The sequence below is a fragment of the Pelodiscus sinensis genome, chromosome 10, assembly GCF_052426305.1.
Source record: "Pelodiscus sinensis isolate ZL-2025 chromosome 10, ASM5242630v1, whole genome shotgun sequence".
In the NCBI taxonomy this organism is placed as follows: domain Eukaryota; kingdom Metazoa; phylum Chordata; order Testudines; family Trionychidae; genus Pelodiscus; species Pelodiscus sinensis.
In genome coordinates, this window is record NC_143061.1 from 50,540,248 (window position 1) to 50,563,436 (window position 23,189).

General features: G+C 43.6%; 1 protein-coding gene across 4 annotated transcripts in view; it reads right to left on the reverse strand.

Annotated features, from left to right (window-relative positions):
• Positions 1-1,433: 1,433 nt before the first annotated feature.
• UGGT1 (UDP-glucose glycoprotein glucosyltransferase 1) overlaps positions 1,434-23,189 on the reverse strand; it is an 87,227-nt gene continuing 65,471 nt past the window's right edge. For all 4 annotated transcript variants that reach the window (XM_075938349.2, XM_075938348.2, XM_075938346.2 and 1 more), the window contains 11 exons: positions 20,701-20,786; positions 20,353-20,437; positions 16,377-16,465; positions 13,827-13,931; positions 12,851-12,935; positions 10,469-10,651; positions 8,956-9,116; positions 7,740-7,854; positions 5,988-6,104; positions 3,340-3,508; positions 1,434-2,381 (listed from right to left, as the gene is read on the reverse strand). In XM_075938349.2, the coding sequence (XP_075794464.2) occupies positions 2,356-2,381; positions 3,340-3,508; positions 5,988-6,104; positions 7,740-7,854; positions 8,956-9,116; positions 10,469-10,651; positions 12,851-12,935; positions 13,827-13,931; positions 16,377-16,465; positions 20,353-20,437; positions 20,701-20,786 (1,221 nt within the window). In that variant the 3' untranslated portion in view covers positions 1,434-2,355. The remainder of the gene's footprint in view (positions 2,382-3,339; positions 3,509-5,987; positions 6,105-7,739; positions 7,855-8,955; positions 9,117-10,468; positions 10,652-12,850; positions 12,936-13,826; positions 13,932-16,376; positions 16,466-20,352; positions 20,438-20,700; positions 20,787-23,189) is intronic.

Here is a 23,189-nt window from a genome sequence, read left to right on the forward strand (position 1 = left end):
ACACACATTGTATCAATTAGTATCAGGGGCAGGCAGGGAGTGTTTTAATATTTTAAAAATGCCCTTGAAGTACTGGAATACAAAAGGTTCAAGGGAGTCCTTATTTTCTGTGTCTGTTCATGTAGGTATCTATCATAGCAAATGCTTGTAAAATTCAACCCCACTTGCACAATGCAACAGCCATTGGGGCCAAATTCTGCTGTGCCCTGTTTCCATCTGCACAGGCAGCCATTTCCCCTCTGTCCAGCACTCGGAAGAATGCTATAAGCAACTTCCCTAGTTCTAAAGGCGATAGTGTGCTGGCTGGAGTATGGCCAGCATGCATGAGATGGTGTTTAAAATGCATCAGTGGCAGATGCATACTGCTCTGTACTTCCTGAACTGATACTCATACCATCACTCAAGCTGCAATGGCTCCATTTTATTTGCAAAAGGGATCTTGCCTTCAAAGGTGGTAATGAAATAAAAGGCATCTGCTTTTGCCCTAAAAGCAAGTGAAACTAAAAACCTCTTCCCGCCAAAAATACGTGTCCCTTCAGTTACAAAACAGGTGCACACAACAGTACAATAGTTCTATACACAAATTTAGGGTTATCTGAGCCAATTTCTACCTAGAAGTGGATTTCAGAGAATTACCTACCTCAAATAGTGACATGCAAAGTAGGCTTACAGCACAACCAGCAACACAGAACATCCACCTTTAAAAAGAAAACACTCAAAACTAAACTCAGACTAATGCAGAAACTCATCATCTTGGCCACAATGCTTGGGGCCTGTTTCTGAAAAAGAAAAAGCACAGCCCATTGCTGCACCTGCGCTCATTCACAAAGGGCCAGCTAAATGCACACCTGGCATTCTGTGCCCTCTTGGCAGCCACCTAGGCATACGGTTTGAAAACAAAGACCTAGCTCTTTCAAAGCTGTTGGAATATAAAATAAGGAGACTTTTCTTCCCCTTGACTGAAGGGCCTGAATTCCCAGCTCTCCAGGAGCTGTGTGTTCTGGACATACAGTGCTATCTGAGCACAAACCAAATTTCTCAGCTCATCTTTCCAACTGTCTCTTAAAGGAAATTCTGTTTTGATAATATATTTCCCAGTCACATTAGTGGAAAAATTTACACACTGAACCTGAGCAGATAGTAACTGACTTTATAAGTGTACTCAAGTGGCAGAACTACTGCCATGGTTTGTTTTAAAATTAATACCTCCAAGAAGTTTATTGAAAAATTTACAGTTGAAGAAACTAAGGACACGAATCCGTAGTTACTCAGAGAAAGAGGTTTTCTGTTCTCTGCACCTGAATTAAACATATTGCAGCAAAGCACCTAAAACATGTGTACACAGAAGGAACCCATTACTGAGCTCCCCAGAAAGGAAGACCGAGAAGATCAAAAGAAAGAGAGGGGTGAATGTGAGAACTGACACAAAAACCTAAGAACTCCAAGGTTTTATTGATGTAACATCTTGTGTTTGAAGAAAAATTAAATTTACATGATCAAAAACTTCCACAGATTTTCATAAACAGCAAAAACATTCATGAAACAATGAACCACAGCATTATTAATGCCCTAAAGATTTTTTTAAAAACTCTGAAGAGTGTGAAGGGAAAATAAGGGCACTTTTAATTAAATAAATTTAGGGGGAAAAGAAAAGTCAGAAAAAAAAATCCTGATTTTTCTATCAGTTGCAAAATATTAACCTCAGTATCATTGCAGCTGAAAGTGGATGTTTGCTTTTATCTGATGTGGGTCTCTTTGCCAACTCTTCAAAAATGAGGAAACAGATGCTATGTCTTAATTTAAATAATGAAAACTGCTATTCTGTATCAGTGGCATAATGAACAGAGCCTTGTAGAAGATGGACCATCTGAAAACCATAACATTAGACCAGTTCAAGGTATGATTCCCAGCTTCATGTATCCTGAAAAAACTAGCTCCAACTCAAAACACTCGCCTGAGGTAAGGACTCATGCTATCGCTGTCCCACCACTCGCTGAGTATGCATTTTCCATGTGCTCTTGGGTAAGATACCTGTGGCTAATAGTATCATGGCCAACACTGGTTGTATGTGGCAACAGCTAGATGAACAGACCTGCTGCTTTTCAATGTACTTTGAACGTCTGTTACTGAAATTCTACACTCCCCTGTAAGCACTTTCATCTCCTCCATAGATGCAAAAAACAGTAACTCTGACCCTATTTCATATGCAGAAATCAACCCAAAGGCAAGTGATAAAAACACAAACATCATCATCCCATTCAATTATTCAGCAGTTTTGCAGACATACTGGAAAAAAAACTAGTATTTGATATAAAAATTGTCTATGGAACAGTCTAACTTCATTTTTCCCATGGATCATAATTCCACGTGTACTCCTAGATCTGTAGAAATAAAAAGAAACAGAATGAAAATCAATTGATGGGTTGGGCATGAGTCATGTGTAAAACTGGACAGCCTGTACACAGTAATCCTCTGACCTTTGTATTAAATGACATTTTTCTTCAACTGTTGAAAAATTGAGAGGTAGGCCCAAATTTCAGAACCTTCACCCACCAGCTTTCAGGTCTGTGCTCATGTTAACTAATCCCTGCCACACAATTCCCTTCATATATGCTCTTGCTTTTTGTGGTCAAAATGATGCCCAAATTGCAAGTCTGCTCTCCTGTACATTTCTTGACTAATATTTGTAAAGTGCTAAGAGTGACTTGAAACATACTGGGTAAGCTATATATTACCAATATTCAGAATGCAAACCAAAGCTACTACACTCATGTATTGGAGATAGGCTTCACAAACAATTTACTTAAAATCAAGAGATATGAAGGCCTTCTTGACAATGTTCAAAATGGGTTAGAGCCACTCGTACAAGCACTTACTCCATTGTCTGCATTGGTGCAGGTGCACCTTGTGCTGAAAACTAATTGAGATTATGCAGCAGGAGACTGAAGTCTGTGTCCAGCCAAATGTTCTCCAGTACATTAAGGATGATATTCAATGTCTGAAAAATTCCCATTCTGTTCAATTCACAGAACTGTGAGGCATTTTGTTTAGCCTAGATTCTGTTAAAGCATTTGCATCTTGAAAAATGAACAGAATGTTAAGGAATGTGCCAGTAAATTTCTTTTCCCTATGTCATCTACAATGGACTTTCACTAAACCCAAATAAAGACACTAGCGTACAGTGGCATAGTACACTTGCATTAAAATGGTCAAGCATGAATTATTTTCCAGCAGCTGCGAAGAAATTCACTAAAAAGCCATTACATATTATGTAAACTCTTAGCAAGCTCTTAGTTTCAATAAAAGCCATTTTTCTAAATGGGAGACTGTACAATTTACCTTTTCTGTTTTGCTGTTTCATCCCATCTGTTGTTGCAATGGTTCCTGATTCTTTCTCTTTCTGGAAATGACTGTATAGCTGTTTGATTTCTTGATCGTAGTCCTGCCACTCTGGGACGATGCGCACGGCTGCTTGCAGCTTGGGCTCTTTGGTCATTGGATTATTACACTGCAAATGAAACAGAATTCTTTACTAAGACAGATGGTCTTTCCATACATGCTAAAAAGACAGGTCTGTGGTAACTCGAGTATTTTCAAGCCCCAGATTTACCTTATCTTAAAAAAAAAAAAAACCCTGAATATGGGAAACACTTCCTACTGCAGTATTTCTTAAACTGTGTTCCGTGGCGCACTGGTGTGCCATGGAGAACAGAATTCAAAATGGCCACCCTTAAAGGGGCAGGTGACTTTTTTTCCTCAGTAACTTTCCCTCCCAACCCTTTTTCCCCTGACTTCCCCACCCCCCCAACAAAAAATCCTTGGTGTTCCTCAAAAAAAAAATATTGTTTGGTGTTCCTTGGTCTTAAAAAGTTTAAGAAACACTGTCCTACTGGATGAGAGTAGTTGTAATTCCACTATCATCCATGACTAACTGAAAGGAAAACCCTTCTTGCTGCAGCATGTCTCATAATTGGCAGAGAGAGTACAGGTTTAAAGTCTATTCCCAACTCATTCTAAAACCATTCCTGTAATTAGCTATACAATCAATACAGGAAAAAGGGGTAAAGCAATGCTTGCAAAATGCAGAGAGAGAAAACTGCTGGTGAGTAAGGATGTGGATAATCTATGTAATGTACATATATGGCCCTCATCACCGTAGTATCTGATAGCCTCACAACACCCTGGAGAGGTTGGGAAGCACTACTCTCTCCATCTTCTGGGGTCAGTCATTCAAGCATCTGCCATCTTCGCATGCTCAAAACAGCACTAGAATCCACCTCTTTACCCATGATGATGCAAACTATCACTTCCTCTGCTTTGAGGTCTCTTTCTCACTGGCCTCCCCAGCAATGTTCCCGCTAACATTTTCTATCCCTGGGCGGGCTGAATTTTCTTTTGGGCAGGTTAACATTTGTTCTGTGAAACACCAATATTGAGGTAGTGTGTGGATGTGCACCCCCGATACAAACACCCCTCCCCTCCCAAAACTCAAAGAGTAGAAGCCCCAGAACAAATTAACACATGACCTCAGGGTTTGTAGATGCATGTTTCAAAGAGCTTGCAGATAAGGTTTCATCCTACAACACAACTAGCATCACACTTAGTACTCACTACTTCTGACTCATAAGAGCCAGAACTTTACTAAATGGCAAACATCTGGCCCTAATGTAATACAATACACAAGGTATTAATTAGTAACACGGGATTTAAAAAAATCATTAAGATCAGAGTTTTAGATATCTGCCACACTCCAAAAAAAATCTGGTGAAAGAATATTTTTCTTTCTTATCTTAAACCATTGGCACCTATGCAAACTTTGTGTGAAATGTAATCATGCAAACGTCTTCCTGGCACGCGTGCGCACACACCCACCACATGCAGCCTGCTTTCCTCCCTCCAATCTAGCCAGAGAGGACTGCAACAAGTGAGTCAGACACCCCAAACAAACTGCCCCGTCTCCACCTCATTGGACAGATTGCAGCACTCACCCACCCCCTTCTTTCTCCCACCTACACCATGCAGTCAGCCCCTTATCTCCTCCTTCCCAGAAGGCTTGAGAGTGCTGAGTTTCTGCTTCTCCTAGTGCAGACAGGACTCTCCAAACTCCCCTCCCCTTTGACTCCCCCTCAGCCAATTAATTACTTACTCCCTCCCCCTCCCCCACCACTCATTCTCTCCTTATCTCCCTTTAACTGCTCTGGGAGCTGCTCAGTTTCAAGCAGGCAGCTAGCTCTGTTTAGCTGCTCGTTCAGTGAGAGGACGTCCTGCCCCTGCACAGTCAGCTTTGAACTTCTGAGTGGAGCTCAGAAAACAGCTGTGTGACTACGCAGGCGCACAACATACAGGAAACTATGGCTGGGGAGCAAGGTTCCATTAATCCTCTGTTTAAAATTCCTGAAATTCATCAGTCACATGACAGACTGACTTCTATCCTAGTGGTTTCATTTCAAAATCTGTCCATTTGTGTAACTTTAGTGCTCACATACCCATAGGGCCTCCTAAAAGGCTGGGAGCTCATCCTTGACCACATCATCATCTATAAAATGCCCAGAAATAGCCAGTGTCTCAGGCAGCCTCTGACAGTTAAACTTCCCATCACTTGCCTCCAAGTGGGAGGAGGTGGGTATCAGGCACCTTTTAAAAATACCCAGACAGCTCAGGGGAGGTGGGGTTCTTTAGTCTGGGAGGGCAGGCTACCTCAGAAAAGGAAAACTTTTCTCTCTCCCCCACCCTGTTGGGTTAATTTTAGTGGGGCCTATCATGTCTACGGAAAGGAGGGGGGAAGAAAGAGGGCAAGTACTCAGTTCAGCTGGGGAAAGGCCCTTCTCCCTGTTGTGTACGACTCAGGGATGCCAACCAGTATGTGTTGGTGAAAGGTCATTTCTACTTTGGCCAGTTGCCAAAGGAAAATGCTAATATCTCTACTTTATAACAACATGCTAAGATATAAACCAATTTAATCTACTTATGAGCCATAATGGCCTTACCAGATCAATAGTTTTTGCTCTCTTCTTTGAAGAATCATCACACCATGTTTCACACCAAAGCCACTCCTGCGGCAGTGATTTAATGGGCACCTGATGGATCATGTTGTTGGGCAAATCCTATTTGAAGGACAAAAATGTATTAGTGGTATCTACAACAGTGAGGGGGAAAAAATCATTTACCTTTAGAATTCCCAAGGATTGCCCTATGAGAACGTCTAACCTAAAGAGCAGAATGTACTATACACCCAAGAAGAAAAGTAAGAGTTTTCTACTGAGTGAAAGTGAATGATAACATTACCCAAACAAAATCTATGAGAGTTAATTGTAGAGTTCAGTATTCAAAATTAAACATCAGTTCATTTATCATCTTGTGAGGTTTTAACTCCATTTGATAGTTGTATGCGTATCTCTTATCAAATCCTCACTTCTGCAGTAAGCTAGCTCAAATGGCTATTTCTTAAGAGATATTAACAAGAGATTCCTGTTGGCACGTGTACTGCTGTTTAGAAGACAGAGCAATGGTCCCAAATACTCTGCCCAACAATCCCACTGACTTCTAGCACTAATGGAAACATTAGTAACCTACACACAAGATTATTCTAACACTGTGTAAAGTTCAGATGCAAAAAGTCATTTTTAATATTCCAGTCATCTGAAGAAGTGGGTTTTGCCCACGAAAGCTCATATCATCATCTACATGTTTTGATAGTCTTTAAGGTGCTGCTAGACTATTTGTTGTTTTTCTAAGTTTTTCCAGTTACAGACTAACTTGGCTACCCCTGTAAGCTTTTCACTATATACAGTTTAACACATGGCACATTATAAAGAAAGATGAGTATTTGAATATACATAAAGTTTTCTTTGGCCTATTACTAGGAAACCCCAGGACAGACTGGACAGTTCAAGAAATCAGTAATGCGTTAGAGAGAGACTTTCACCTCCACAACCCTAATTCCAATCGGGAAATAGTAACCAAACATTACAATCTAAAAACTTTTCATTGACCTATAAAATATTATCCGAATTGGTGGTCTGAGGATACTTCCTAAGACCAAACAAGCCTCCATAACACTTGGCATTGCCTTGACTGTATTAGGTGAGAAGCCATGGAACAAACACACACGGAGAATTGTCTCTCTCACAGAGATGTGTCTTGAGGGACACCTGCAAAGCAGTGAGGAAACTTGAATTGTGGCTGCTGCCAATGTAGGACTTCAGTGGGAAACTGAACGTGTTAAGAGTCAACGCAATCTCGGAAGAGCTAAAACACTCTGTACAAAAGGACTACAATATAATTGCAATATAAGCATTCATCTTGGAGATCCCTTCCATAATGCCATTTCAGGGCTTGGTTACTTTGAAACCAACATAAAAGCTCTGCCGAGTGGTGGTGTGTCTTGAACTCAAATTACATCGAACTTCTACAGAACTTAGAATCCAACGTACTGTATATGTACTACAGCACAATGGTCACATATTATTGCTGCTGAAAGTTAGTCATGGTATCTGATAAAGCCAATTAGAGGTGTAGGATCGGTAAAGTGCATTAGAACAACATTAGCTTATAGCTACCATGTACTAGGGAATGAAGAATTAAAGCAAGCAAATGTCAACTCTGAATAAAGCATCAGATTTAACTGCAAGCTGCCTTAAGAAGAAAAAATACATGACTTTGATAGGAATTAAGAGAATCTTAAATAGCTGAAAGCTACCATCTAACTGCAAAAATTAAAAGTCCCGAAGTACACAAACCTGATCAAGGTTGGAAAGACTGTTAGGATCCTGACTAAGACCTTGATATTGTCCTCGGAGCCGATCTCCAGCAGCTATCTTCCTAAACTTTTTCAGATCCACAACATATAGAGCACTAAACACAAACAACACAGTTGTTAATAACTTGCAGCCTGACTGATATATTAATTTACAAAATTCAAAAACAATGTAATCTTAGTTGAACCCACCCAGAGGAATTAGGTTGTGACGTATAAATTCAGACTCTTCAAAAACAATATCTTAAGATTGCTGTCTCATTATCCATTCTTTCATTATCTTCTAAATTTAACCCAGATATGTCTAACTGGCAACTAACATCACCAAAAGCAAAGTAACATCTGCAAAAGCTACAGCAAAGAAGAACATAAGAACGGCCAGAATGGATCAGACCAAAGGTCCATCTAGCCCAGTATCCTGTCTGCCGACAGTGGCCAATGCCAGATGCCCTAGTGGGAGTGAATAGAACGGGTAATCATCAACTGATCCCATCCCTGTCATCTATTTCCAACCCCTGACAAACAGAGGCTAGGGACACCATTCCTACCCATCCTGGCTAATAGCCATTGATGGACCTAATCTCCATGAATTTTATCTAGTTCTTTTTTGAACCCTATTAAAGTCCTGGTCTTCACAACATCCTCTGGCAAGGAGTCCCACAGGTTGACTGTGCACTGCATGAAGAAAAACATATTTTTCTTTGTTTTAAATCTGCTACCTATTAATTTCATTCGTGACCCCTAGTTCTTATGTTATGAGAACAAGTAAATGACTTTTCCTTATTCACTTTCTTCATACCTGTCATGATTTTATAGGCCTCTATCATATCCCCCCCTTAGTCTCCTCTTTTTTAAGCTGACAAGTCCCAATCTTTTTAGTCTTTTCATATGGCACCCATTCCAAACCCCTAATCATTTTTGTTGAGGGACACAATGTTCTAGCCTTATATGTCAAGTGGGAAATTCAGAGACTTCCCAAGGTTACATGGTATAGCCCAGAAAAATAAAGTATTGAGCAAACTCTCAAACACACCGGTGACACAGATTTCAGTGCATACATGTACAAATCAATCGACGTTTGCCAGCAACAATGGCAAGTGTTTCACATTGTTCACAAGTTGTTGTTTTTGTGGTGGTGTTTTTTTTAAATCCCAGCAAGAGCCCTACAATCTGTCTGGTAATTCTAAATTCTTCAGTACCTGATATGATATTTTCTTCCAGCCAGGTGACTTGCCCAGTACCCTGACTTCCAGAACCTGTAGCCATCCATCTCTTTTCGGCTTTCACAGAACGGAGTATAGCCATACGGTGCACCATCCAAATTGAAATCTCTTAACTCTTTGAGGTCAGTGCGCACAATCTAGCAGAGGGAAATGGAAATGGATTTTATTTACTGTGGACACAGACCCTTTAAAAGGTGGCACAGGGGGTTATCTATCAGGCAGGGGTTAGGACTCCATAGAGTTAAAGTTGAATAAGCATTTGAAAAAGATTACTTATTACTGGCACATTCTACATCATACCAGTGCACCAACATAATGCCCCTGCCCCCAAGCAACTCAGAATCGGATAATGCACATTATCAGTCTTCAAGTATCAAAGATGTAAAGAATCCAAAATAGACTCCGTTATTAGAGTTAAAGCTATTAAAGGAGAAACTGGTATCTAGGTCATGGAACCTACAATAGAGCAGAGGTAGGGAACCTCAGGCCCAGGGGCCGGATGCGGCCCTCAGCTTGCCTGGATCCAGCCCGATGCTCAGCCCCTCTCCCCCAACCCTGCATTGGGGAGCATGTGCTGGTGCCCCAGCCTCTCTGCTGCCCCACCACAGTGCTGGAGCCCACAAAATCTCCTAGCCTGAGTCCCCCAGGCCCTGGTGCGCGAGGGGAATGTGAGGAGTGTCTTTCTCCCTCTCAGTCGGGCACCATGTCATTGAGGGTTTTTCGTGTGGGGCTCTCAACTGATTTTTCTGTGGGTCAGTGTCCCCCCCCCCGGAACCAAAAAAGGTTCCCAGCCCCACCTTAGAGTATGTCTACACTGCAATTAAAAATCTGTGTCCAGCCCATGCCCGCTGAGTCAGGCCGGAGCCTGCGCTATAGGACCCGAACAGGAGGAACAGTCCTAGTGCTCAGCCTGAGCCCAAACATCTATACCATGATTGAACAGCCCCTTATTCTGAGCTGAGACAGATGAGCCACAGGTGTCTCACTGCAGTGTTTACACACCCATAGCTGTCGCTCTATCTGACCTCTCAGTCCTTGTCCTCAAAGGACTGTACAACACTTTCAATATGAACCTGGGAATTTAAAATCATCATTCTGTTGGATGCCAAAATACATGGATTTAAGAAAGATGCTTGTTTTGTGGCTTATTAAAAAAATTAGTAATATGCCCTGCAGCCTATAATAGATTTATCCTACAACTGCAGAGGCATTAATTGTGAACTCCTTACATTTAATCTGTTACTCCTTGCATCTAGTTTAGTCACTCTGGTTACCTTCTCCAGACATGAAGAAGAACTTTGTGAAGCTTGAAAGCTTGTCCCTTCCACTAAGAGCAGTTGGTCCAATAAAAGAAATTAAGTACTTTACTTTACTATGTTCCTTTAACATAGGTGGTTTTGTGTTTAACTCTATTTATGTTAAACTCTAATTACGCGTACGCTGACCGTGTAATTCCTGCCAACAGTCCCAAAACTGCCAGATAGCTTACCTGATCGGCATCCACAAATAGGAATTTATCAACCACCAAAGGGAACAGCACATCCAGAAAAAGGATCTTGTAACCCCAGATAATGCGCTGTTTCTCCGTTTGCTGGTGAAGCCATCGTGGCCATTTGTATTGGACAAGTTCATATTGGAAATTGTATTTCTCTGCCATGTATGGAATGAACTCCTGGAGAGGGAAAAATTATTTGTCTTGAATCCATTTCTGGATGTGTCCATTATAGAAAAACAAGGCAGAAGCAAAATCAATTTTAAATAAGAAAAGGCCCAAGAGATTTTGCAGCCTTTGGGTAAGCCACTTTTTTTTTTTTTAAAGGGTGTTTTCGTTCTCAGCTAAATATAATTCTATTGTTATCACACACAAACCCCCCCCCCCAAAACAGACTGCATAATGTAGTCCTAACATTGTGTGAAAGTCACATCATCAATGCAACTGTCAGAATGTAGTCTTTGAAATCCATCTAAACATCTTGGGATCCCTTCATCCCACAATTATGACATGTTTATATTTTATAACAGGGTGAGGGGTTTGATTTATAAGACGACATTAGTGGAATAAAAATAAAAGGGGGGAAAAAGGTAAGAAACATCAGGAACAGATTCTCAACAAGGTCCACTGTTTCCCAAGAATAGTGGGAGATGTCCCAGTTGTTGAACAATTAAAATAAACCCTGAAGAAAAGCACACAGAGAACAATCCTGGATCAGCAGAAAACTGGGACTAGAGACTCTAATACGTCTTCCCTTGCTATTCCCCTCTAACTCATTTGATAATTGCAAAAGAGTTTGTCAAGGACTGCTATATTTTAATAAACTCAGTAATCAAACAATATAATGGCATAAATCAATGCCAAGTTTTTAATACAATTAAAGCCCAATAAATGATTTTGGCTGACTGACTTTGGCTTTGTATGCTCCCAAGATCTCAATGTACCATCTGAAAATGTGCTGCATTAGAAAAGAAAAAGTAACCAGAAGTCTTAGTGATACTAAAATCCTAAATTTGCTTTAACCGGTATCTTTTCCCTAGACTGTTACTTGTCCAACAAACTCCTTGTGCAGAGTCTGCATGGAGCAGGGAACTGATCTACTGATGGCCAAAGGCAGGAACATATTACTTCCCCTCCGGAACAAGGAGCGAATAAATTGAGAGTCACAATTTGTTCTCTGGCCTGAGACAGCATAGACTGTAAGGTCCCAGAATCTAGCCCTTAATTTTTCTTTTATATAAACAGACTCTTCATTTAGAATGAACAGCCAAGCGAGATCAGACCCATGGGCCGCCAATGCCAGACAGAAGAAAGTGCAAAACTGCATTAATAAACAGCTGTAAATTAACACGCCTATAGATGATGCTTCTTCCTAGGCATTTATGGTTATCTCATCTCCTGGAGCATCAGCTGGCCGGCAGACCAGGGGGAGAGGAAAGGTGGCAGGTGGTGATTTGACAGAGCTTGGGGCTCCCATTCACCACCACCGCTACAATGGCAATGGCAACTGCCAGAACACCAGGTCACAGTGAAGGCCTAGCTGGGAGAAGCTAGCCCCAGCCCAGCCCCTTACACCCGATGCCCGGACCCGATGCCTGCCCCACTACCTTGCCCAGGACCCAGCAAAATCTGTAGGTCACCCTGAGCATCAGGGTTGATGTATCATATGTATATATTCTCTCATCAATATACACATGTAATCCTTTTCTGAATCCTACTAAGCTGTCTGCCTGTATACCTTGCTGCCTCGGCTTAATCGCATTATGTAAAAATGTATTTCCATACATTAGCTTTTTATTTGCTGTCTCCTGAATCCCCATGTTCTTGGTTTAGTATGTGTGTACAACTGGCCTCCTCTATAACCCTGGTGATTGTTCTTTCATACCACCAATTATTTTCCTCTCAAAAATTAAAGGTCCTCATATTTTTAATGTCTTCTTAAGGAACTTTTTCCATGCCTCTAATCATCGGCCCATCTCTGGGCTTGCCTCTTCCTGCTCTGTCCTTATCACCCCTATATGACAGGCTGCACACAGTGTCTTTGTGCTGTTTAAAAAGAAGCCTCTTCTGTTTAACAGTCACCTTACTCCAAGTTTGCTGCCATGCACTCCTCCCGCCTTATATGTCCCCTTACAAAGTTAAGGCACTGTCAAACTGACCTTCACTTACAAAAACATGTTAAACAGAAGAAACAGATTGCAACTATACTTGTTTGTCAAATAAATATCCATAAACTATTATATACAACTTTTTATGTTGCTTAGTATGGGACTCCTCTACCTGTTAAAAGAAATGAGGTATGAAGATAATAAATGTAATAACTCTTAGAAAAGATGTTTACTTTTACTTGTGCCCTTTGTAAAAAATTTAGTAACAAACCTTGAATGTAGGTGACAAGTAGTTCTTCAAGAACCAGAATTTCACCGGGGTCTTAGTGTGTTTCAGCACTGATAACATCATTATACTGTTAAAAGCAAAACAGAACAAAGTTTTTGTACATTTAATCAATAGGAAATAATCCCACAACTGTAAAGACAACTAGTGTTAGTGCTAAGACAAAGTTAGAATAGCCCAGTTTTGTGGAAAGCTCTGTTTAATGTTTCGATTACAGGTGGTTGTTTTCCCATAATAGTCTAATGAATGCAGTTTGTGCCAGATTACTGACGCTTGTGCAAAAAAGCAAAACATACAGCTGCCTGAAACCTATTAAAATCAGCTTCCATGCTTAAATACAAAACATTTTATTAAAATATTGAACAATTTTTGCATGAATATACAAAGTGGGTTGTTGTCTAATCCAATATACAGTAAATCAAATATTAAGGCAGTAATCAATTGCCCTATTATCTATTAGATAAAAGGCTTAAATCTATTTTAGCTATTTGTAAATGGCAAAATACTTAATAGAAATATAAGTCACTGAATAAATATCTTGTACTTTTAAAAATCAATTTTTTAATCTTTGCCAATTGGTTTGTAACAATGAGAATCTACAATGATATTACATCTCAGTGACAGCTACTAAACAAAGCTTACCTTAACAGTTCACTTCCTGTAAATTACATAAACAGAAAGGTTCATAAAATACACTAAAATTTCCAACTGTCTTGAATCTAATGGGAGTTTTACCACTGGATTTCATGGTTTTCAATATTACCCTTAACATGAAGTAAGAAGACCTATGGCAAGTGTTTTCAACAACTTTCTACCAAACTATTCATCGATAACAGAAACTGTCAAATTATTATGAAAAGGAGATTTGTTGGGATCCCATAGCTTCCAACTACTTTTAAGTAAATAGCAATAGCATCAAATTAACAACTGAGAAACAAAAAACTACAATCTCTAGACTAACCGGAGGAATCTTTCATACAGGTGTCCTGATGCCACAGAGAATATATTAATCACGTCATCTTTATCCTGTTTCACTTCGTCATTCTTCTGCCCACCTGTAAATCCCCTGAAATCAGGAAAAATACAGTCCTTATTAGAATATTTCTATGTATCTGCAATGTCATGTGCTTTTCCCCAGACTAAATCTTTCACATCCAGGTCTGGCAGGGGTTGAGTGTGCTGCAGACTCACTATGCTCAGGTCCTGGGAGGGAAGGGAAACACCAAGCATGCAACTAGCTTATATTATTGATGAGCTCTGAAGAATCCAGTTAATGAGACCTCTTTAGCTCTAAGGAGGCAGACCATGAGATTTTCTCCCTACCCAATTGAAGAAAATTGTTGCCTGTAACCCAACGTATCTTTTCACTAGAGTGCACGCTCTGGGGTGGGGCCAAGGAGGGACTTAAGGTGCGCAAGCACTGGAGTGGGGCTGAGGATGACTGGTTTCGGGTGCAAGAGGGGGTTCCAGGCCCTGGTTTCCCCTAAGCTACATGGCCCCATGCAGGTGCTCATGGCTGCAGTCAGAAGAGAGATTGCTCTCCCCAGCCCTGAAGCTGCCAGGACCAGCAGGGAAGAGACCCTGGCCCCAGCACGAAGCCACACAGGTAAGCCTGAATCTCAACCCCCTGCCCCACCTTGAGTCCACTCCAAACCTAAGCACCCCAAAGCCCTCATCCCCCGCTCCACCCCAAAGCCCACCCCAGCTCAGAGTCTGCACCCCAATCTCTAGACCAAAACCTGGCGTCCCCCTCCTGCAACCCAAGCCCCTCATGCCCACCTGTACCCCAGAGCCTCCACCCCCAGCCAGATCTCTTGCACCCCCACCTTCTGCCCCAGGTTGGAGCCTCCTTTTTCACAACCACTTGTCACCATCTCCGCCACATGAATTTTATGTGCACCTTATGAAGGTGATGTGTCGCACATCATCTCCATGTTGGTGCGCATAAGAAAATTCAATGCGCTCAGAGAACACTGTTTCAGGATGGGGTTGGGGCAGGGGACTCAAGGTGCAGGACGGGGCTCGGGGTTGGGGGAGGCTCAGTGCTGGGGCAGAGGGTTGGGGCATGGACTCATCTCTGACAGCTCCCGGTCAGCAGTGCAGCATGGGTGCTAAGGCAGGCTTCCTGCATGTCCTGGCACCGCAGACTGCGCTGTGTCCTGGAAGCAGCCAGCAGTATGTCCGGCTCCTAGGGAGAGGCACATAAGCAGCTCTGCACGTGGCTCTTGCCTGTAGGCACTACCCTGTGGAACCCACTGGCTGGGAACTGCCTAGTGGGGGAGCAGAGCTGGTGCTTAGGGTGGGGGTAGCACAGAGCCACATGGCCTCCACCCCCTGCTTAGGAACCAGAACTGCTACTAGCCGGCTCTGAGGTTCAGCGTATTCCACGGTGCCAGGACAGACAGGACGCCTGCCTTAGTAGCCCCGCTGGTCACTCTGTAGTACGGTGACCCTGTGCCTGACAGTCCATGACCCATTACTAGGTCACAACTCAAAGTTTGAAAACCACTGCTTTAGAAGTGTACAGAGATCAAAGGCTCCAAGAAAGGCACATGGTAACTATTTACAAAGCAAAGAGAGAAGGAGAACACCGTTATAAAGCCACGGTGTCCAACCAGTTCTAAGCCACTACAGTGAACATAAGAACATAAGAACGGCCGTACTGGGTCAGACTAAAGGTCCATCTAGCCCAGTATCCTGTCTACCAACAGTGGCCAGCACCAGGTGCCCCAGAGAGGGTGGACCGAAGACAATGATCAAGCGATTTGTCTCCTGCCATCCCTCTCCAGCCTCTGACAAACAGAGGCCAAGGACACCATTTTATCCCCTGACTAATAGCCTTTTATGGACCTAACCTCCATGAATTTATCCAGCTTCTCTTTAAAACTCTATTATAGTCCTAGCCTTCACAGCCTCCTCTGGCAAGGAGTTCCACAGGTTGACAACACGCTGTGTGAAGAACTTCCTTTTATTAGTTTTAAACCTACTACCCATTAATTTCATTTGGTGTCCTCTAGTCCTTATATTATGGGAACTAATAAATAACTTTTCTTTATCAGCCCTCTCCACACCACTCATGATTTTATATACCTCTATCATATCCCCCCCCAGTCTCCTCTTTTCTAAACTGAAAAGTCCCAGTCTCTTTAGCCTCTCCTCATATGGGACCCGTTCCAAACCCCTAATCATTTTAGTTGCCACACTCAACTGGCCAAACAGCCATATTGTTCAAGCCAACTAGCCACACTCAACTGGCCAAATAGCCAAATGTGTCTAGTGGCTAGCATGTTGGACACCACAGTTTAAAGCAATGCCCTTCTTCTGCACAGCTGAATCAAGTGAATTCTCACGAATTACTGATAGTGTAGTTTTAAAAATTAAACACTCAAACCCTGTCCCATTTAGAACAGGATGGCTACAGATTATTGGTACTTTAGGGCCATCTTTCAAACACCAGTCTTTCAAGTCTCTAGGGACCGGCAGAATTTAATGAACAGACAACTTCTTTTACCATTTAAGAGACTCCCAAAATCCAGACTCATTATCATTGGTTCCATCACTTAATAAATCTTCATTCATCATGTCTAGTTTCTTCTGAACCTGCAAATGTACAAGGCAGTGTTAGCCAACAAATTCTATTAATAACTGAGAAAATAGCTACAAAATACTAAACACTCATCACACCATGGTTTTGTTTTCGTTTGAACCATGTCCACAGCCACAAAACTTAGGCCATAATAAGGTACTCATCAGAAGGGACAATAAGTCAATTTTCACACAAAATCCAAACTAGTTCCAGAGGTCCTAAGAGTCTCAACTTTTATCATCAACTTAGATGGAAACTGGAGAAAAAATTAACAATACTCTCTATACTGACCAAAAGGAGTCAGCTATCACAGCAGGGGTGTGTCTAGACCAGGGGTTCCCAAATTTTTTGACACGGGGACCAGTAAATCCATTCACGAGCTTTCGGAGGACCAGTAACATTCATCTGCATATTCATTAAGCAAATGATGAATATGCAAATACGTTGTTTTTGGTCCTCCTAAAGCCCCCAGGGCCAGCTTTAGCAAAGCTTTTGATACGGCCACCCACAATAGTCTTACCAGCAAGTTAAGGGAATATGGATTGGATACCTGGACTGTAAGATGGATAGAAAGCTGGCTACACCAGGGTTTCCCAAACTTTTACTTTAGTTGGAACCTGGGTTTTTTTCAGTACTTTTTTTGCAGCCCCAAAATATAAAACAACATAAAAAATGAAAAATGAATAAATTTTCATTGTTTCACTCGTTGCATCCTGCACCCAACACAGGCCAGGGATTGGGGGACCCAGTGCCGCACAGGCACTCCAGGAGGCAGGAGCAAGAGCAGATTGGGGAGAGGGTATCTGGCTAGGAGTGAGGGTGCTAGGATGGGTAGGGTTGCCAGGTGTTTAGTTTTGTACCAGACAGTCTGGTATTTGAAGGTTCTGTCCAGAAACCAACTGAGAAAATGTCCGGTATTTTCTAATTAGGTACGTTTTATTATTATTATTATTATTAGGTGTATCAGTTTGTAGTTGCCAACTTCCTGGCTGGTCAACACATGCTGAGTGAGTGTGTCCACCAGCCAGGCAATTCACAACTACTCGGGGGTAGCAAAATGGAATCTAGGAGGCCTGACTCCTTCCTGCTTCGCCCAGACCATGCACGGGACAGGCAGCACCCCAGGATCTGTGTGCGCCCAGATCAGTCCCACTCCCCATTGGCCAATTCTCTTCCCCCTGCTTCCCCCTCGGCCATCTCCGCTTACCCCGACCCTCTGCCAGCCTGGCGGTTCTCCCCCGCTTCTCCTGATCTCCCCCAGCCAGCCCAGCTGCCCACACCAGCCCTGCTTCCTCCGGTTGGTTCTCTCCACCCGCCCCCATCTTTCCCGGCCAGCCCCACTGCTCCCGTCCCACCAGCCAGCCCTGCTTCCACTGGCCAGTTCCCCAGCCAGCCCCGCAATCTGCCCCAGCCAGCCTCACTGCCTCCGCCCGCCTGCCCCACCAGCCCTGCTTCCACCAGCCGGTTCCCCTCCCTATCTCCCCCGAGCAGCCCCACTGCCCCAACCCTGCTTCTCTGCGGCCCATATCCAACCCTCCTCCACTCCCCACACCCTTCGCAGCCAGCAATAAGAGCTCACCTAGTAACCCTCACTATGCCTCTGCCAGGAGCCTGAAACATATGGCTGCATCCGCCCAGCCCAGCTGAGGGCTTGGGGAACCCGGCGCTGCACAGACAGTCTGGGAGCCTGGAACACCCTGGCAGCCACGCTGAGACCCAGTATTTTTTTCCCGCAGCCCGGTACTGAGCCGCGGCCCATAGTTTGGGCAACGCCGGTCTAGACTACAGAGTTTTGTCAACAAACTATACCTGCGTCTACACTACCACCAAGTTCTGTTGACATAATGTTAACAGAACTTGGCAGTTTTGTTGACGACTGTAAACCTCATTCTACAAGGAATAATGTCGAAAGAAGGCATTATTGCATCTACACTGTCCTTTGCGTCTACACTCTCATGTCGACAAAGCGGCTTGCTTTGTCGACAGAACTGGATGTAGTCTGGACGCTCTTTCTCGACAGTATCTGTCGACAAAGCCTCTGTCAACAAAAGCCTGTAGTCTAGACGTACCCTAGGAGTGCAGCACCAGACTTAACCAACTGAATCGTGGTAGAATTAATAAGCAAGAAGGCAGCATCTGAAAACCAGAGCCAAACAGAAATTGAAAACAGAAATTCTAGCACAGGGGCGGGGAACCAAAGGCCCGGGTGTCAGATGCAGTCCTGGCTTGCCTGGATCTGGCCCCCAAGACTTTGGGCTCTCCCACCCCCAGCACTGGGGTGACCACGCTGGCGCTCTAGTCTCCCCGCCATCCTCTCGTGGGTCTGGAGCACATAACTTCTACTAGCCTGCGGCCCCCCCAGGCTCTGGTGTGCGAGGGGAATGTGGGGAGTGTCTTTCTTCTTCTCAGTTGGGGGCCAACTCAGTGAAAGTTTTGGTTTTCTTTTTTTGCTTCTCACTTATGTGCAGCCCCTGATGGTTTTCCTGTGGGTCAGCGGTCCCTGATCCTCACCCCTATTCTAGAAAGAAGAGGGAACCCACAGGCTGCTAATGGATTAATCCTGTTCCATTTTCAGCAGCAATGTGCCCTCAGAGTGAGACAGCATCAGATAACTATGAAGCTGATGACAGAAGATAGATAAATATAGGTCTTTAATAATGCATATGATAGCCCATGACTAAAAACATGTTTATAATAATACTTATACTACTGGCTGGTGGGCTATTTGTTATATAATCATTACCAGGAGTGGCAGAGGAAGCATATTAGACATGATTAAGGGATATATTTTTAAAGATTTTGTACTCAGTTGAGCCTGTAAAAAGTAAGCACAGTTGTTGCTAATTTACATGCAAATTAGAGCAACCATATGTCAAATCCCTCACTCTGCACATAATGATATGCACAATAAAAAAGGCTTATGTCTATTTACTACTATAATACTGAGAGCACCACACAGACATTCTTCCAAATTTAGCAACTCATTGATAAAATTCCCTTCCAATTTACATTCACATAAATGCTTCCTTTTCCATGTTATAATTCATCTCACTTTTCTTGTATAATTGATATTGTGCTCTTGTATATGAACATTATTCATTATAATGAATAATGGGGGGCTGAACATAATAAACCATTCATTATTATGTACAGCCCAGGGGATAGGACAAGTGGACCCCATGAATGAGGCTACACTCCCACACCCACTCTAATAAATATAATGGAGAGAGACCAATTACGCAAACATCAAACAGGTAGTATGCTCTAATAGACAGGATAGATTTAAGTATTTGGAGACCTGGATTTTAATCTAAACTCTGCCATTGACCTGCTCTTCAATTTACACAATCATTTTATTGCACTGTGCTAGTTCACCCTCTGTAAAACTGCGATAACACTTATGCATTTTTGTAAAGAGCTGTAAGGTCTACAAATGAAATGCATTGTTAGGGACCTGACTTTAACTGGGTTTAAAAAAGAGCTAGATGGATTCATGGAGGTTAGAGTCATCAATGGCTATTAGCCAGGCTGGGTAGGAATGGTGTCCCTGGCCTCTGTTTCTCTGGAGGTGCGTGACAGGAGAGGGATCACGTGAGGATTACCTGTTGTGATCCCTCCCTCTGGGGCATCTGGTGCTGGCCACTGTCAGCAGACAGGATACTGGGCTAGATGGACCTTTGGTGTGACCCAGTACGGCTGTTTCTATGTTCTTTCCCCAAAAGGTGTCTGCATAATCTAAGGATCTTGAGGCTTCTGCTTTATTTTGCAGACACTGCCTCGGATATAAGCTTATGGGGGGGAGGAAGGGTGATTAACCCTTGTTTCCACTGCCATTGTCCAAGAGACCTGACACCAAACACTAACTCAAAAGGAGCTCTTGCAGTAAAGTTTTCAAACTCACCTTCACTTTAATAATTTTGCTCTTAAAGTTGTTTAGAACAACTGTGACTTCACTGGCATCAGGGGGAGAATCTGTACCATCATGGCTAGAAATTTAAAAAAAAATTAGTTTGATACCATCACAGAACAAAGGCCATCTTGTTTCCCAATTCCTTCTTCATGAGCACATCAAAGATCTTTTTTCGTACCAGACTGATTCCCTCCCCAAATAAAATTTAACACCATACGACATACAAACCTATCCAATAAATACACATACAAACTCACAAAGGGAATGTATTAGATTTTATCTCTAGTTAAAAATGTTCGCAACAGCAAAACCAAAAAAAGATACCATATGGCTGCCTACCTATAGATTCTGTAGATGTCCTCGGACCTCCCCTTTCTGAGCCTCAAAACCCAAGCGCCAGGATTGGCTTTTAACTGGAAGTAGCCCTGTAAAGGAAAAAAAAAAAAAAAAAAAAAAAAAAGGACACAGTTTTAGCTGAAAACCAAAACTACTTTTGCTACTGCATCAACTACTGTTCTTTGGAGCAAAGTAACTACAGAAGCAGGAAGATTTAACATTCGACACTCTGGTATAAGCTTTAAAAAAAATTACTACGCAAAGCACATACAAATATGTTATTGCAACGGCAAGTTTTAGATTTTAATTGCAAAATAAAAAAAAATTGCTAAGGTGAAAAAAATGTGACGAGGGTCTAAATATTTGTGATGTTGCATCGCATGGGCTACCGTTCTTTTATTCTGCCACCGAATGCGTAATTATGATTGCAAAATTGAAGAGATGCATGTGCATGGGTGACATGCCCATAAGGCAAGGGAAGGCATTGCCTTCCCACACAGGAGCTGCAGGAGCCTAGTTCCATGTCACTGATGTTTTTAAAGTGGCTCATGCAGCTTCCGGGGAGTGGGGAAGGCTGAACAACAAAGAAACTCCTCAGGGGCCTGCCCTGGAACCGGCATGGACCACAAACAAGCTCAAATTTCAATCAGCTACTGCAGGGAAGCCGGGTGGTCGGGGGAGGGGGTTGCTCTACAGAGTGGTGTGACTGGGCACCCCTCATTTCTGCAAACAGAGCTGACAGCTGTGCCAGGAGCTCCATTGCCTCTGCAACCAAACAGCTGCTGACTGAAACCTAGTGTCCATTGGTCTCCCCTTCTGTGTGCTGGGAGGGGAGCCTTCCTGTTTTCTGTGCCAGCAGCGGAGCTGAGTAGGAGGTTCAAGCGGGCAGCAGGGGGAGGAGGCAGGAGGGAAGGAATGGGGAGTGGAACAGAGCAGATGGAGCAGTGAGATTGAGAAGAAAGGGGATAGGTGAATCATGGGGGGGAGCATGCAGTGTCCCCTCAGCAGCAGCTAGGACTCCTCAGCTAAGCAGGCCCATCTAACCCTCACTCTGACAAGCCCTGCTCCCCTACCTGGACCCACCCAACAAGTCCCCCCCCACACCCAGACCTCCACCCCACTGAGCCCCAGAAGGTTGCACTTCCCCAGCACCTGGACCCCACACCAAGCCCTACGTCCCCTCGACTCCTCCACAGAGTTCCATTGCCCCTACACCCAGAACACCCTCAATGGTACCCTGTGCATCCAGATCTCCCACTGAGCCACCCACACCTGGATCCCCCTCCCCACTTGGATCATGCTGGGCTGAACCTGCACAGCCACATCTGGTACGCCTGGCACAGAGGGGCAGAGACAGCCCTTGCGTTGTGTCAGGGCCACGTGCACAAGTTCCTGCACTGGGGAAGGCTGGGGCTTCAGGGTGATCTCCCCACCTCAATGCAGCCAGTGGCCTGTGCTCCCCTCTACTAGAAACATAAAGACCTGGGGTTTTCTTAATGCCATTCCTGTCACAGACTTCCAGTGTGATGCTGGATCAGTCATTTAAGGCTTGATATCAAAGGGAGTTTTTCCACTGATTTAAAACAACAGAGGATAAGGAACTTAGCCAGTGTCTCGGTTTCTCCAGCTGAAAAAAAGGGATCACATTTGCCTGCCTCACAGGAGTTTATGTAAATTAATTGGCTTTGGCTCGGTGCTTTGAGGTCATCAGATGGAAAGTGCTTAGAAACACAATTTTGCAAAAAAAAAATTATAATTTCTGTTTCATTCATGTAGTAGTCCCCCCTGGATTACAGAAGAATTCCAACGTGGGACTTTGTGGGATGACTCCTCCTTCCACTTGGTGATGCTGGAGCAATGTGCCAGAAGATGCAGGGGAAGTGAAAGCAGGGCCCCACCTTGCCTTGTCCTGTCCATCACTTTTCAGAGTCCTAGACAAAGAGGCAGGCAGCCCAGCCAGCCTTGTGCTGTGTGTGCTGTAAGGGTGCGTGCTGCAGGGAGGGCTGGATCATTTACGGCAGCAGGCACCTGTGCTGGCCGGTCCTCACAGCCAGGGCCAGCTAAGTAGGACTGGGTGGCTGAGACTGAGGAATGAAATGGCCAGGAGGAAGGGATCCCCCTCAATCTGGGCCAGAGCCCTTCAGAGCGTTCCCACAGGGAAGCAGTGGCCTGGCTGGGGCACTTAGGTTGTTTTACTTGTTCACATTCGGTGATGGGCAGGGCAGGGGGAGAGCTTGGCTGAGGAAGGCAGTGAGCTTGAGCAGCAGGAGCCTGGGGAAAGAACGGGGGGGAAGGCTTGGTGACAGGGAGGAGAGGCGGTATTGGTAGGAGAAAAGTCTCAACTCTTTTCAGTCTGTTTTAACACAGCCATGTCAACGTTCAGCCCTCACAAAGGTAAGCTGTGGCCCTCAACTGGCTTGTCACGTAATGCTCAGACCATGTTACCTGACTGATTACTGTAAGTGGAAGGAGTGTTTTAAGTTGATTTGCCA